Source organism: Hypoxylon fragiforme (assembly GCF_022984875.1).
Source record: "Hypoxylon fragiforme strain CBS 206.31 chromosome Unknown GGS25scaffold_6, whole genome shotgun sequence".
Classification (NCBI taxonomy): domain Eukaryota; kingdom Fungi; phylum Ascomycota; class Sordariomycetes; order Xylariales; family Hypoxylaceae; genus Hypoxylon; species Hypoxylon fragiforme.
In genome coordinates, this window is record NW_026054761.1 from 3,031,146 (window position 1) to 3,044,171 (window position 13,026).

The window sequence follows — 13,026 nt, forward strand, 5'->3', positions numbered from 1 at the left end:
ATGTAGTTACCTATATTACATAACTACTGTACTTGACACTCTTGTTAGCTAACTCTTGTGCATAGGTATGTACTAACTTAGGTAGTTACTAGGTAGTACTGTAGGTACAAACTTGAAGTAACTAGTTTGCAAGGATAATTGATATTTCCGATCAATGGATAGTTAACTAAACTGAACGTACATGTACGCCGTACAGTACATAATTAAGTCGGGTCCAATGCAGTGTAAACTGCTATAAGTGACTAGGTTAACCTAGGTTAGTATTGTACATGCCTAGCCTACCCTAGGTACAATAGTAACAATACGAAGTAGGTACCTAGTAGTATTGTTTATGCACATGCCAGTACGGAATGAATTATGCTGTTATAACTAACTAAATAAATAAATGAAAACAACAACTCGAACCCGTAAAAATGCCCCTCCCCCACCACCATCTGCGATTGGCATTTCTTTCGTATCGACATCTACAATCCAATCCAATTCATTGAATTCACCTGACCAAGGTATCGCAACCACAAGAGAGTTAGGTCCATTTTTTCTCTCTTTTAAGGCGCATAAATCATCATTCTTTTTTCTTTTGCACGCATACACGCACACACAAGTACAACTCTTGCGACAAGATGGCGGCACCAGACAAAGTCTTCTCTCTGGAAGGGAGGGTTCTCAAGCTGGATACTGCTCAAGACCTCGAAGCCCACATCGGCCCACTGCGCGCCATGGATGACGTCGAGGAGGTGCGCATCCTAGGAAACACTCTAGGTGTCGAGGCTTGCAAACTGCTTGGTGAAGTCTTGGCGACAAAGAAGTCCTTGAAGGTAAGCACATAAGAAAGAGGGGAAGAGGAAGAGGAAGAAGGTGAGGAAGAGGAAATTGTCATCGCTAACCTTGCTTGCTATTCATATCCAGGTTGCAAACTTAGCTGATATATTTACCGGCCGTCTACTGAACGAGATCCCCGAGGCACTCTCGTCTCTTCTTACCTCTATCCTCAACTTGCCTAACCTTCGCACCATCAACTTAAATGACAACGCATTTGGCCTTAATACCCAGGCCCCTCTGGTCGCTTTCTTGTCCAAGCACATCCCACTCCAGCATTTGTACCTCAACAATAATGGACTGGGACCTCATGCCGGCATACTTATCGCCGATGCGCTCTCCGAGCTCCACGCAAAGAAGGAGGAAGCCAGAAAGGCTGGTCAAGATGTTCCCTATCTAGAAACAGTTATCTGTGGCCGAAACCGATTGGAAAATGGAAGCATGCTTGCTTGGGCCAAGACTTTCAGCCTCCACAGCAGCATCAAGGAAGTGAAGATGGTACAAAATGGAATCCGTCAAGAGGGCATTGAACAATTGCTTACTGCAGGTCTGAACCACGCCACGGGGCTGAAGGTTCTAGATCTGCAGGACAATACCTTCACCATCAAGGGGGCCAGAGCACTTGCTAAGGTTGTCCCGCTCTGGGCAGATATCCAAGAGCTTGGCATCGGTGATTCTCTGCTCGGCGCCAAAGGTGGCGTCCTCCTTGCCGGCGCCTTCGCTAAGGGCCAAAATCGAAAACTCGAGACACTTCGCTTGCAGTACAACGATATCAATGCCGTCGGAGTTAAAGGCCTTGCGTCGGCGGCTAGGGATGGCCTACCGGCTTTGAAAAGGATTGAGCTCAACGGTAACAAGTTTGCGGAGGATGATGAATCCATACTAGCCCTCCAAGAGCTGTTAGACGAGCGCAAGGAAAAGAGCGGAGGCGACATCGTCGACGAAGACGCCTGGGGCGTGGATAGCTTGAGTGACCTCGAAGACCAGGACTCGGACGAGGAAGAGGAGGAGGAGGAGGAGGAGGAGGAGGAGGAACCCTCTCCTCATGAAAAGGCCGAAAAGTTGGCCAAGGAAGCTGAAGAGGCCCAGGAACAGCCTACTGTCCAACTGAAGGACGACGAGGTGGATGCGCTGGCGAAGAAGCTAGCTCAGACCGAGATCTAGGCAGACACACAGACAAGCGTGAAGGTCAGAGCTACGGCTCGCTCAGTCTAATTCACAACCCGGGCCCTCTGTACAAGGCGATCATAGAGTAGAAAAGACGATACCCCCCAATCATTAGGAAATCAATTCACATTAGCCTAATACCTCCAACCGGAAAGCGATGCTTGCTATGCTGATTTTCTACGAAAGGTTGTGCAACATTGGCCGCCCAATCCATCCACTACCTAAATTACCTCGAGGTATTTAGATGTCTCGATAATAGAACTTCTTGTCGCTAGTTTTCTTTGTCAGTATGTGTCTCCTCAGTTGGTATAAATGTATTACTCGACGAGTCATGTTTTGTATGTTTTGCGTGTCTACGATTATGATGCCGATCTAGGTACTAGATAGACATACAAGTATGCAATGGGCGGCAACCACTGAATGTATGATTGAAATGGGACTAGAAAACAGACCAGACAAGAGGAGTGGTTAGCATAGGTAAGATGGTTTACGCTGTATATACAAGATGCGCTTTTGAGTGTACCGGCCCGGTCCTTCAAATCAAGCAAGTGGCCGCGCCCGAACGAATAAGTAACCAGCAGCCCTCAAGAACCACGTGAAGCCAATCCATGACATGTTATCCTCGTTTAATCGTACAGATGACAAGTCAGATATCGCATTTTCTACGTAGAAAGCCGTCCATTCCCCGTCTAAGTAGGCCCCGGGTTTCAGTAAGTCGTGGGCTCTTATTATAACACTTCGCCGATGATTTTGGCCGCTTCCCGGTATGTTTGTAGTAGCTTTTCACACTTCTCGCGCTCCTTTTTGACGCCATCGTCTTCGTATAGGAGCTCTTCAAACAACATTTCCTTGTAGAGCTCGCTAACCAGCCTATTCTGTACCACATCTTTGCAGTGGTTGACGAGTAGATGCATGACGGCTTTGGGGACCTGGTCGGCAATAGACTCGCGGACTATGTTGAAATATGAGGATATGAGTGCTCGGATAAGCTCCGTCTCCATAGCCTCACGGTCACTTAAGGCTGGCTCCACATTATCACCCTATAGGAAAATCACAAGTTAGTTACTGCGAATTGCACGGTCTTGAGGGAAACTAGGCAGCCAGGCAACTAGACAACTTACCGTTTGCGGCCCAAATCCATACCCAGCAGCTTTCGAGCTTTCATCCTCACGAACCAATGATGATGAGATAGCAGGTCGATGAGTCAACTTGTCTTCGCTCCGCCGAATACTTTGACTAAAAGTAGGTTCTACACCCTGACTGACGTGACGCGGAAGTGAAGAGGGTGCACCAGCCCCTGAAGACTGTTGCGGTCCATCTTTGCCAAAAAAGTAAGTTAAAAATGAATCCCGGGCACTTCCAATAGCTTGAGGATTAAACCGACTAGGAGAGTTGGAACGCCCGCCGTTCATGGTCATGGCAGAGGCGATGCTTGGAGTTCCATTCTCGAGGAGGTTAGGCGACATACTCCGGGGTCCCTTGGAACCCTGCTTCCGCGATTGAATGACCTCGCCCTTGTCGTGGCTGCCGTCTTCCTCGTCCTCCGGTGTCTCCGTCCCGTTCGTACCCAATTCCTTGAGTCGCTTCTTTTCCCGTCGTTCCCGTTCTTCTTGAATGAACTTCTTTCTTTCGCGTTCCTGCTTATTAGTGACTACATGACTCATTGCAGCCGCGGCCCCTAAGAAATTGGGATGGTTTGTGTTGATGTATGCCCGCTGGATAGCAATTAGAGACTCGACGTAAGATGACGCCGGCCCAAGCCGTTCTCTCAGAAGGTCAGATACGACTTCTATGAGCTTGGCCTGAAGTCTCGGATATCGAGAAAGCTCCGCCGAGCCGCAGGTGTGACATATTTTAATCAGCTCTTCGTACACCAACTCGACGCATCGTTGACTAGGAAGCTCTAGAAGCTTTATCTGTGGCTTCACAAGCAAGTCAAATGCCATTTCGGGCACAAAAAGACTTGGGCGAGGACCAGTGGAGTTGCGAATGGCGGTTCTAATATCAAGGGCAGAAAGGTTGGAAGTAGGATCGATTGACTCCAACGCACTGCCGAATACCGAGTTAAAGATATAATAGATCCTTGCGCCTCCGGATAACTCTTTCGTTGATATCTCGGTAGAGGTACCATCGATAGATGAGACAAAGGAAGTGGCGAAGCGAGTCATAAGCTGGAGAATCATGGATCCACGATGTTCTTTCCCACTAAAGTGCATATCGCCGTAGCTCGCAAGCTCTTGCTGCGTCTGACCCATCAATGTGTTGAGGCGCGCCTTTATGTCAGGCAGACGCTCCCTAATATGCGACATAAGAGTTTGATTCAGGGTCTTAGCTAGGTATTGCGTTCCGCAACGCATCGCGATATTTCGATAGGCAGGGTGGTGTTTGAAAAATTCAGTTTCTGCTTTGAGAGCATCTTCCATTGGCCGGTTGCCCTGGATATCCTGCTGAGACCGATTGACGACACCGATAAAGCCTAACTTTAACGGGTAGACACGCCCCGAAAGAATATCCATGGCGTTGGTACCATGGTCCATCAAGTCTACCTTGGTGAGGACTCCGATTGTCCGTCGGCCCAAAGGATCAACATGCCTCGCAAGTTTGAGGGCCTCCGAGTTCACGATATCGACATTTGCAGGAGAGACGGCAAGAATAATGCTGTTAGGTTTAGCAATATATTCTGAAATGAGTGTCCGAGTCTGCTTCTCAATATCGGCTGGTTGATCGCCAATGGGAACCTATGATATGCAAGTCAGTTATTGGATGGGTTGTCCCTTTAATCAAGCGAGTGTAGGTACCTTAGTTAGCCCGGGCAGATCAACTAATGTGAGGTTGAGAACATGGGGAGAGTAAATTTTCAAGTTGATGGGCTGTCTGTTGATGCCTTTATTGTTTCCAGCGACACGAGAGGTTTCACTCTCTATCTCGCGCTTGACGTCTGCAAAATCAGTAAATTTTCGACCAGGTATATGATGAAACTCTGCCCATTCGGAACGGCGAGCCTGAGTAGGATTTCTATAAGCGGCTTGTAGATCAGGTTCGGCTGGGTCCTCTTCAACGTTGATTAGTTGTAAAATGAGGGGACGACGGGTGACAATGCCGCTCCCTCGAGGCAAGAAATCACGGCCGACGATATTCTCGAGTACTGAAGACTTGCCAGCAGATTGGGAGCCGACCACGACCTAAGAAGGCGATGAATGTAAGTAGCTGTAAGAGTGTAAATCTAGACTCGATAGAGCCAGAAATTTAGTGAAGGCGCGTGACCTACGATTTGAGGCAAGTCGAGGGAGTCTGTGCCAATAGTATTGAAAACCAAATCCTGAAGCTGATTCACAATCCGCAACAGGTCGTCTCCTAGGGCCGCCATGATGGGGACGAATAGCTTTCACTTAGCTTCTCGACGGTAGATAGTGGCCTCGTTCCTCTTTTCCCCTCCTTTTTCTTCCTTTTCCGGGGGGGCTTTTTTTCTTTTCTGTTTTTCAATATTCGTTTGCAATCTTGTTCGCCAGCAATCAACTTCTTTAGAGACTGATAAATTTTGTGTCTGCAGTCAACAAGAATCGCGGGCGCAACCGGCAAAGCGAGCTTGGACCAGAGACAGAGCCAAGGATCGCACAACGCAAAAAAATTGAAGAAAACTAACTACCTTGTGTATGAGGTAGATAAGTAGAGAAGGGTGAGTATGTTTGTGTGAGTGAGGGAGGGAGAGAGGTAGGGCTGGGCTGGGCTCTTAATGAAGAAAAAAAAAAGAGTTGTTAAGGTGTCGCAGCCCAGTCAGTGGATGCAAAAGTCAAGCAGCTTGAGGCGTTGAAAAATATTGGAAACATTCCAAAAATGCTACATAGTACGGTACCGTGCTGTACTAAAGCACCTATTAGCACCTATCTTCTCTAGCTAAGGTACACATGCATACCAACTTGGAAACTTCTTATTGCATTTTATGCGTACATACATACGTAGGTACATACAGAGTACTATGTAATGTATCTTAGGTACCATGTGCTACATATCATGTAGCTTTACTATGTCCGGCCACCGGGTAGGTACGGCCGAGTACCTAAGGCCGCATCTCCAATCCAGCATCTCCACCCCGTTTTTACCGGGGGCGTTGGCCCTATCCAATCAGCGACGACTTGATTGGGTCAGATAGGCAATAAGTACGTACGTACATGCCCAGATATGTGACTTGTCCCTCCTTCAAGTGCTTGTCATTAGCACCAATCAGTTCGCACCGAACAGCAAATGTAAATCATCCACATAAGTTGTACTAATTATTCATGCTATTCAATTTTTGAACTTCAATGTTCTTCCTAATTCCTTCTTCCGAGTTAATAGTACTGTAATTACCTAACATGCTGACGCAGAGGAGCATAGATATGCTTCGAAATTATGCGTACGGTTTGCCTTAAACACCACGAACATGAGTCAGGATCTGTTGAAGTCTACGCAACGCTTTTAACTTGGATGGCGAAGCTTCATTTCCTTCCAAGTCTGAAAGGCTAGCAAGCTCATCTCGGGCCACGCTCACCAGAGGACTGAGATCTCCCCAAACTGTGTCGGTATAACTCGTGAGAACGTGCCGCCATTGGCTCGTCCAGATATTTGTAGCTTCTTGCAGATCCGATGTACCGAGCAAATCAGCGTATGCTTGTATGCTGTTGCCACTCGGCCCAAAGTCAGGAAAGAAATTTAAAGCATCTTCCCATTGCCCCCTTTGTGAAAGATGCTCACGGGCTTCGCCATCATCGAAAAGTTGACACCGCAGCGCGACTTGTTCGGTATCCGACAAGAACATGGCTGTTTCCTCAACCTCGTCGTATCTCGAATCGAGGAGATCAACCACATCCATCCCATCAGTTGCCAAATTTGCCATCCCTGGTGGTGTCGTCTGCTCAGACCCAGGATCGTAGCTTTGCCCAAAGCCATGTTTCTCAATATGACCAGGTTCTATTATCTCTAACTTGTTCGTGCCATCTAGGAAGGCAGAGAAATCTGATTCACCCATGATACATTGCTCCTGTGTTGATGTGGATGCGAATGTGCCATTAGAGAATGCTTGAGCAGGTTGGTTCCTGCAAGTCGAAGTCTCACTTGCACTTACACTCCGAGTGCTTTTAGACGATTCACCCTTACTAGGGGGTAGACTTTCTGTCACACAGGTGGGACTCGGATGCCGTTGGATCATCGCGTTGGTCAATTGGGTCGTAGAAGCACCTAGCCGCGATATGAATGAAGCCATCCCTGGACCACTTTTTGAGGCATCTAGATTGGCATCGTGCTGAGTCGAAGAAGACGGTACGCCACCCAGGTCGACACGTTTACCCTTCGTATCCTTTGGCTTTGCCCTATCACTGTTGTCTTGGTCCATCATACCTCACTATGTCTGCTGCTGCGCGTGTCTGCGCGACTTAGATGACTATTGTATGTGACAACCCGAAAAAGAAAAGTTCCGTTAAAGAACTCAACAAAGAACAGGCAAAATCCGACCTTTATTTATCTCTCGGGGAAGGGACTCGGGACTTGGGACTCGGGACTTGGGACTTGCAAGCAACAGATGAGCAAAGACGAACTGACGATCCATGCCTCGGCAGACTTGAGACATTGGTGACCGTAGCTTGTACTATGTACTCGACACAACATGACCTCTACATATCACTGCATGTGTATATTGTGAGTTCCAGGTTACCTAGGACCTACATAATGATAGATATGTAAGTGCCTAGTAATAGGTAGCTGGTATGCGAATTAACCACCTAACCTTAGCACTATGCTAGGTAAAGCTCTAATGAACCGGTAAATTTCGGCCTAAATGACATGTGACGACTCAGCTCTAATATGCAAGTATCGAATTAATGCATCTTTGGAACACACCTAATCAGCTACATAGTAGGGTATATACTTACATACCTACCGTACATTAACCTTAGCTTAGAGTATCAAGTGATTAGGAACATAAAACATAAGAGTGTAACTGAATCGTGCCACGTGTGATAAATTTTCCATGCGAATAGTAATGAATACCTAGTACATACAGGTATGTTGGAGGCATATCTAATGCAGTGATTCTATATATTTCGTATATGTACTTTATACATACGTGTATTAGGTATATGTACATACATTTTAACCTAACGTGTATAATCAAATGCCCGAGCTAAGGGTTGCCCCTCCTATGAGCCCCTCTAGAGCAAACTTGGCATGCTTAGTAAAAATATTTCGGGTTTTTTTTCTTTTTTTCTTTTTCCCTTTTTTTTCAGAGTGGAAAGTGTTTTTTCGTATGGTCCGTGTTAGAGATATTGTATATCACTAAGGTTGGATTATTAGTATATCATTAACTGTTGATTAAGACAAGTATTATTCTAGAAATCGAAGAGGTTTATAACAGAGAGCTGATGATGCTTTTGTTTATTTTTAAGTGATTCAATTAATAGGTAGTATTTGATCTTACAACGTTGAAGTTCACTGCCATGTGTCTACCTACCTAGGGTACTGTATTAGTAACTGTAGATTTGCATAGTAAGAGATAAATGTGGGTGGACCTGTATATTAAAAGGATAAGATCTAAGGATCAGACCTTGCTATTAAAATGTTCTTAAATACATGACCACAGTGCTTCGCACTTTCCTCTCTGGCGTATCTGCCACCATCTACTGGGGGGGGATAATAGTGCCTGTCCCAGGCACCTCCAGGCTTCGTTTCAACAGCGCCAACAAGCTTTGATATAGACGTTCCCGAACCATACAGCCATTTAATGAGTATCAGAGATAGGTGATGCTGTATTGGAACAGCGACAAGGTGCCAGAAGTGTGGTCTTTTAGAGTAAGGGGTTAATCGGATAAATAAGGTGTAGTGCATCTCATATGGGAGGTAACAAAATGAGCCATAATGGCTAGTAAACTGTGGGCTTTTTGAATTGAATAAACGGTTTTTGGACTTTTTGATTTGAATAAACTGACTGTGGACTTTTTGATTAAACGACTTTTGAATAAACGGCTTTTGGAACAAACGACTTTTTGAATAAACGTTGACTTTTAGAACAGAGCTTTCAATCAACAATAACGTTTCAATTAATAAAAGGATCAAAACAACTTTGAAAACAATGGTCCCAATTATCAAAAAAAACCAAAAACCAAAAATGAGGCTATCACCACAGCTCTTCCGGTGGGGGGTCACCAGATAAATGTGGGTGGACCTGTATATTAAAAGGATAAGATCTAAGGATCAGACCTTGCTACTAAAATGTTCTTAAATACATGACCACAGTGCTTTGCACTTTCCTCTCTGGCGTACCTGCCACCATCTGTAAGGTGTGGTAGCCTGGTAGGTAGGTAGGTATTATCGATGTATGCATTGTACATTTGATAGTATGTAGGTACACAGTACATACATACGTAGTCAGAAATTCAATACATACATGTAGTACCAACATCAACATTGAATGATTGGAGGTACGATGCTACATATGTAAACTTACAGTGCTGGAACAAGAAGTGCTGGAATAAGACAGCCTTAAGCCCTGAAGGTCTACCTGGTAGGCTTACATACTAGGTACTAGGTACCAGGTAATAGGCTTACATAGTACTTTTCCCCCTCCAAAACCGGCAGGCCCGCACTGACTTTAAACCATCCACGCATCAACGACCATCGATCAATCATACTTCCCACCTCTCCCAAATCTAACCCCAGACCCTTGCGCATAACGTACTACTTACTGCTGCTAGGAACGTCCATCACATCACTCACCATACAACCCACGACCACGCCTTGCCGTCATTTTGCAGCTACTCGTGTATTCTTTTTCCTTTTCCCCATCCTTCCCTCCCCGATAGCCAACGGGTGCTTCCGACCGCTTGTATTGTGGTGTGTATCGATTCTTGATTGACCGGCAATATCATCTCAGCACCTTTCATCCCTTCGTCTTCGTTGGGAGTAAGTGCAGTGTCGGCCTAAGCCCTCGTCACCTTCTAGCACCTCGCCCTCGCCTTCACCCTCACCTCGTCGCCAATACATACAATACATACAATACATACGATACCCTACCATACCGACTTGTCTCTTAGCTCACTTTCTTAATACTCATCTCCCTCAAACCTCTCTCCCCGCCCCCGGTCTTATTTTGACATCATACGTATTTCCAACAATCACGACATATTCAGCGTTCCCGACCCTTAGTCATCTTAAGAGCCGCGTACCAACCCCTCCATCTCCGAGCCCACTACTGGTCGCAACCGCGATACTTTATTTCAACTATTCCCCGAACACCTTTTCCATATACTGAAAGACGGGTCGAGGCTAAAGCAGCTTCAACCCGATATCCTTCACAAATATGGTGGAAGGAGATTCGAACTCTCCCACGTGGAAGTTCACCCAGTATGTTTGCTCCCCCCAAAACTAATCAAAATTATGCCTGCAAATCGCGACAGTTGGCGTCGCTTTATCGCATTTTGCTTAAGACTACCCAATTTTATCTCCTCTTTTTTTTTTCCTGTGCTTATCTATCAGACCATAATTTTGCTAACCATCTCTCTTTACTTCTAGGTGCTTTGGTGACAAGGGAGATGTCGAGGATATTACAGAAGGTATGGCGCTTATGTTTCTCATACTGCTGGTCTCCAGTCTATGCCACCTATACTTACCAAGAATCTCATAGCCGACATCATATCGACCGTCGAGTTTGATCATACCGGTAACTACTTAGCAACAGGAGACAAAGGTGGTCGAGTTGTTTTGTTCGAGAGAAACGAAACGGTCAGTTGAGATCCCCGGTAACTATTTAGCAGAGTACGCTCATGTCTGATCCGGCATATATAGAAAAAAACCTGCGAATACAAGTTCCATACCGAATTCCAGTCGCATGAACCCGAATTCGATTACCTCAAATCCCTAGAGATCGAAGAGAAGATCAACAAGATCAAATGGTGTCGTCGTCAGAATGCCTCTCATTATCTACTTTCGACCAACGACAAGACGATCAAGCTGTGGAAGGTATTTGAAAAGTCGTTGAAAGTAGTAGCCGAGAACAACCTATCGCAAGACCTCACACCAGGCAATGCTGTCGGTGTCGGAGGGGGCGCCCCGAGATCTAATCCTCTATCCCACTTTCGAAACCCTGGGGAGTTGAGACTGCCACGTATGACGCACCATGATACCGTTGTCGCCGCGGTTCCTCGACGCACATACGCGAATGCCCATGCCTATCACATCAACAGCATCTCGGTCAACAGCGATGGAGAGACCTTCATAAGTAGTGATGATCTGCGAATCAACCTCTGGAACCTGAACATCCAGGACCAGAGTTTCAACATTGTTGACATCAAGCCGGCAAATATGGAGGAGTTGACCGAGGTCATTACCGCTGCCGAGTTTCACCCCATCAGCTGCAACTGGTTTATGTATGCAAGCTCGAAGGGTACAATTAAACTTGCAGATATGCGAGAAAGCGCTCTTTGTGACCAGCACGCGAAACGTATGAGCTCTTACCCCCCTCTTCGCTTGAGATTCGCCTTATAAGAAGTATGGGAGACCTATAGCTAACAATGTCATGCAGTTTTCGAGCAAGAGGAAGATCCATCATCAAGATCGTTCTTCTCAGAGATAATTTCCTCGATCTCCGACGTGCGTTTCTCACATGACGGCAGATATATTTTATCTCGGGATTATCTCACGGTCAAAATTTGGGACGTCAACATGGAGCGTCAACCTGTCAAGACCATACCAATTCACGAGCATCTGCGGCCCCGGCTCTGTGACACGTATGAGAACGACAGCATCTTCGACAAATTCGAGGTGGTCTTTTCGGGCGACGCCAAGAATGTTATGACGGGTAGCTACAACAACAACTTTATGATTTATCCATCAGACCCTGAGAAGGAGATCGAGGTTGTCCTACAAGCAGACAAATCCGCTTTCAAGGCGAAGAAAGTAGGCATCCCGACACCTATCAACTCGGCGACGAGCCCCACAACGACCAACGGCGGTAAGAAAGGCGGGTCGCGTGCGGGTAGTCCAGCGGCAGGGGCAGGTCAGGGCCAAAGAATGCGAAAAGAGACGGACGCAGATCAGATTGACTTCAACAAGAAGATCCTACACATGAGCTGGCATCCTTTTGAGGACAGCATCGCGATTGCCGCGACGAATAACGTACGTATATCCATCACCCCTTCTCCTTGTCTGCTGTAGCTTACATGTATTATAGTTATTCGTCTTCTCAGCCCTGTAGGCGCGTGGCGGCACTCTTCCGGTAGTGGCCGGACATTTCACAGCCAGCATACCAGATATGCGGGAGGGAACCCGAACCGGATCCGGGTAGTGAAATGCGTCACATGGCGGCCGACAGTCTCTTAGATAGTTACACATAGTCCTTTTGGACGTAGATTACTATTCGTAGTATTTGTGGCTAGGGCTGCTGGTCTACTCAACGGAAGCGGACGCCTTATAAATGAGAAAAAAAATACGTTGGGTTTACGACACAAACGATGCATACCGGGAGCTTGACTTTATCCCAGGCCTAGTGCGCCCCATTGGTGGTCGGGACTGTAGTAAGACGTTTGGAAGACTAGAAAGCATGTCCAATCGGCAATGGCATCCCCCGAGGAGTTGACTGTTCCCAAGCTGACAGACATAGGGCCAATATCATGGCAATAGACTCTATAAGGCAGAATAAGAGGTCCTTTAAGACGAGACCCAAGGCAAATGAAATCTGAAGCATATATAAGCAGTTGTGTCAAAGCCGCTTTTCAGTGAACAAGCTATTAATAGCTATTAAGACTCGATGCACCTATATCATAATCATTGATGTTAGTGAAGGGAGGAGGTAAAAGAGTATGTACGGAACCAAGCCTCCGTACTATCGGTACTATATGTACACACATGTATACCTACATAGTACCTAGTATTGTAACTTGAAGTCAACATCGCCAGCTCTGGATAGTAGATACACATGCATCAATTACAGTACATTATCATGTACCTAGGTACCTACAAGATACTCTGGAGTCTGTACTAGGTACCTAACCTAGTAAACTCGTACGAGGTAAAAGTGGA

At 46.2% G+C, this 13,026-nt stretch overlaps 4 protein-coding genes across 4 annotated transcripts; 2 read left to right on the forward strand and 2 right to left on the reverse strand.

Moving 5' to 3' along the window:
• Positions 1-620: 620 nt before the first annotated feature.
• GGS25DRAFT_523192 (RNI-like protein) lies at positions 621-1,980 on the forward strand (the record flags this gene model as incomplete). Its single annotated transcript, XM_049264379.1, has 2 exons — positions 621-815; positions 907-1,980. 2 exons carry the CDS (start codon positions 621-623, stop codon positions 1,978-1,980), a joined length of 1,269 nt encoding a protein of 422 aa, XP_049116070.1.
• Positions 1,981-2,345: 365 nt separating this feature from the next.
• GGS25DRAFT_345800 (Dynamin central region-domain-containing protein) lies at positions 2,346-5,544 on the reverse strand. Its single transcript, XM_049257999.1, has 4 exons — positions 5,252-5,544; positions 4,782-5,165; positions 3,105-4,721; positions 2,346-3,023 (listed from the first exon to the last, which is right to left on the reverse strand). Exons 1-4 carry the CDS (start codon positions 5,348-5,350, stop codon positions 2,712-2,714), a joined length of 2,412 nt encoding a protein of 803 aa, XP_049116071.1. The 5' UTR covers positions 5,351-5,544; the 3' UTR covers positions 2,346-2,711.
• Positions 5,545-6,052: 508 nt separating this feature from the next.
• Positions 6,053-7,736, reverse strand: GGS25DRAFT_497002 (uncharacterized protein). The gene has a single exon (XM_049261581.1). The coding sequence runs from the start codon at positions 7,352-7,354 to the stop codon at positions 6,389-6,391; it is 966 nt and encodes a 321-aa protein (XP_049116072.1). The 5' UTR covers positions 7,355-7,736; the 3' UTR covers positions 6,053-6,388.
• Positions 7,737-10,309: 2,573 nt separating this feature from the next.
• GGS25DRAFT_532738 (protein phosphatase PP2A regulatory subunit B) lies at positions 10,310-12,794 on the forward strand (the record flags this gene model as incomplete). The annotated part of the gene is made up of 6 exons (XM_049265615.1): positions 10,310-10,353; positions 10,522-10,562; positions 10,634-10,731; positions 10,795-11,449; positions 11,531-12,123; positions 12,179-12,794. 6 exons carry the CDS (start codon positions 10,310-10,312, stop codon positions 12,200-12,202), a joined length of 1,455 nt encoding a protein of 484 aa, XP_049116073.1. The 3' UTR covers positions 12,203-12,794.
• Positions 12,795-13,026: the final 232 nt, after the last annotated feature.

What these genes read in the sequence shown, in the direction of transcription:
- GGS25DRAFT_497002 (XM_049261581.1), bottom strand. Translation starts at nt 7,354, where the DNA reads ATGATGGACCAAGACAACAGTGATAGGGCAAAGCCAAAGGATACGAAG.
- GGS25DRAFT_345800 (XM_049257999.1), bottom strand. Translation starts at nt 5,350, where the DNA reads ATGGCGGCCCTAGGAGACGACCTGTTGCGGATTGTGAATCAGCTTCAG. An exon ending in ATCTGCCCGGGCTAACTAAG is followed by an intron (nt 4,722 to 4,781) that starts GTACCTACACTC and finishes TGCATATCATAG; the next exon opens with GTTCCCATTGGCGATCAACC. An exon ending in ATGGATTTGGGCCGCAAACG is followed by an intron (nt 3,024 to 3,104) that starts GTAAGTTGTCTA and finishes ATTTTCCTATAG; the next exon opens with GGTGATAATGTGGAGCCAGC.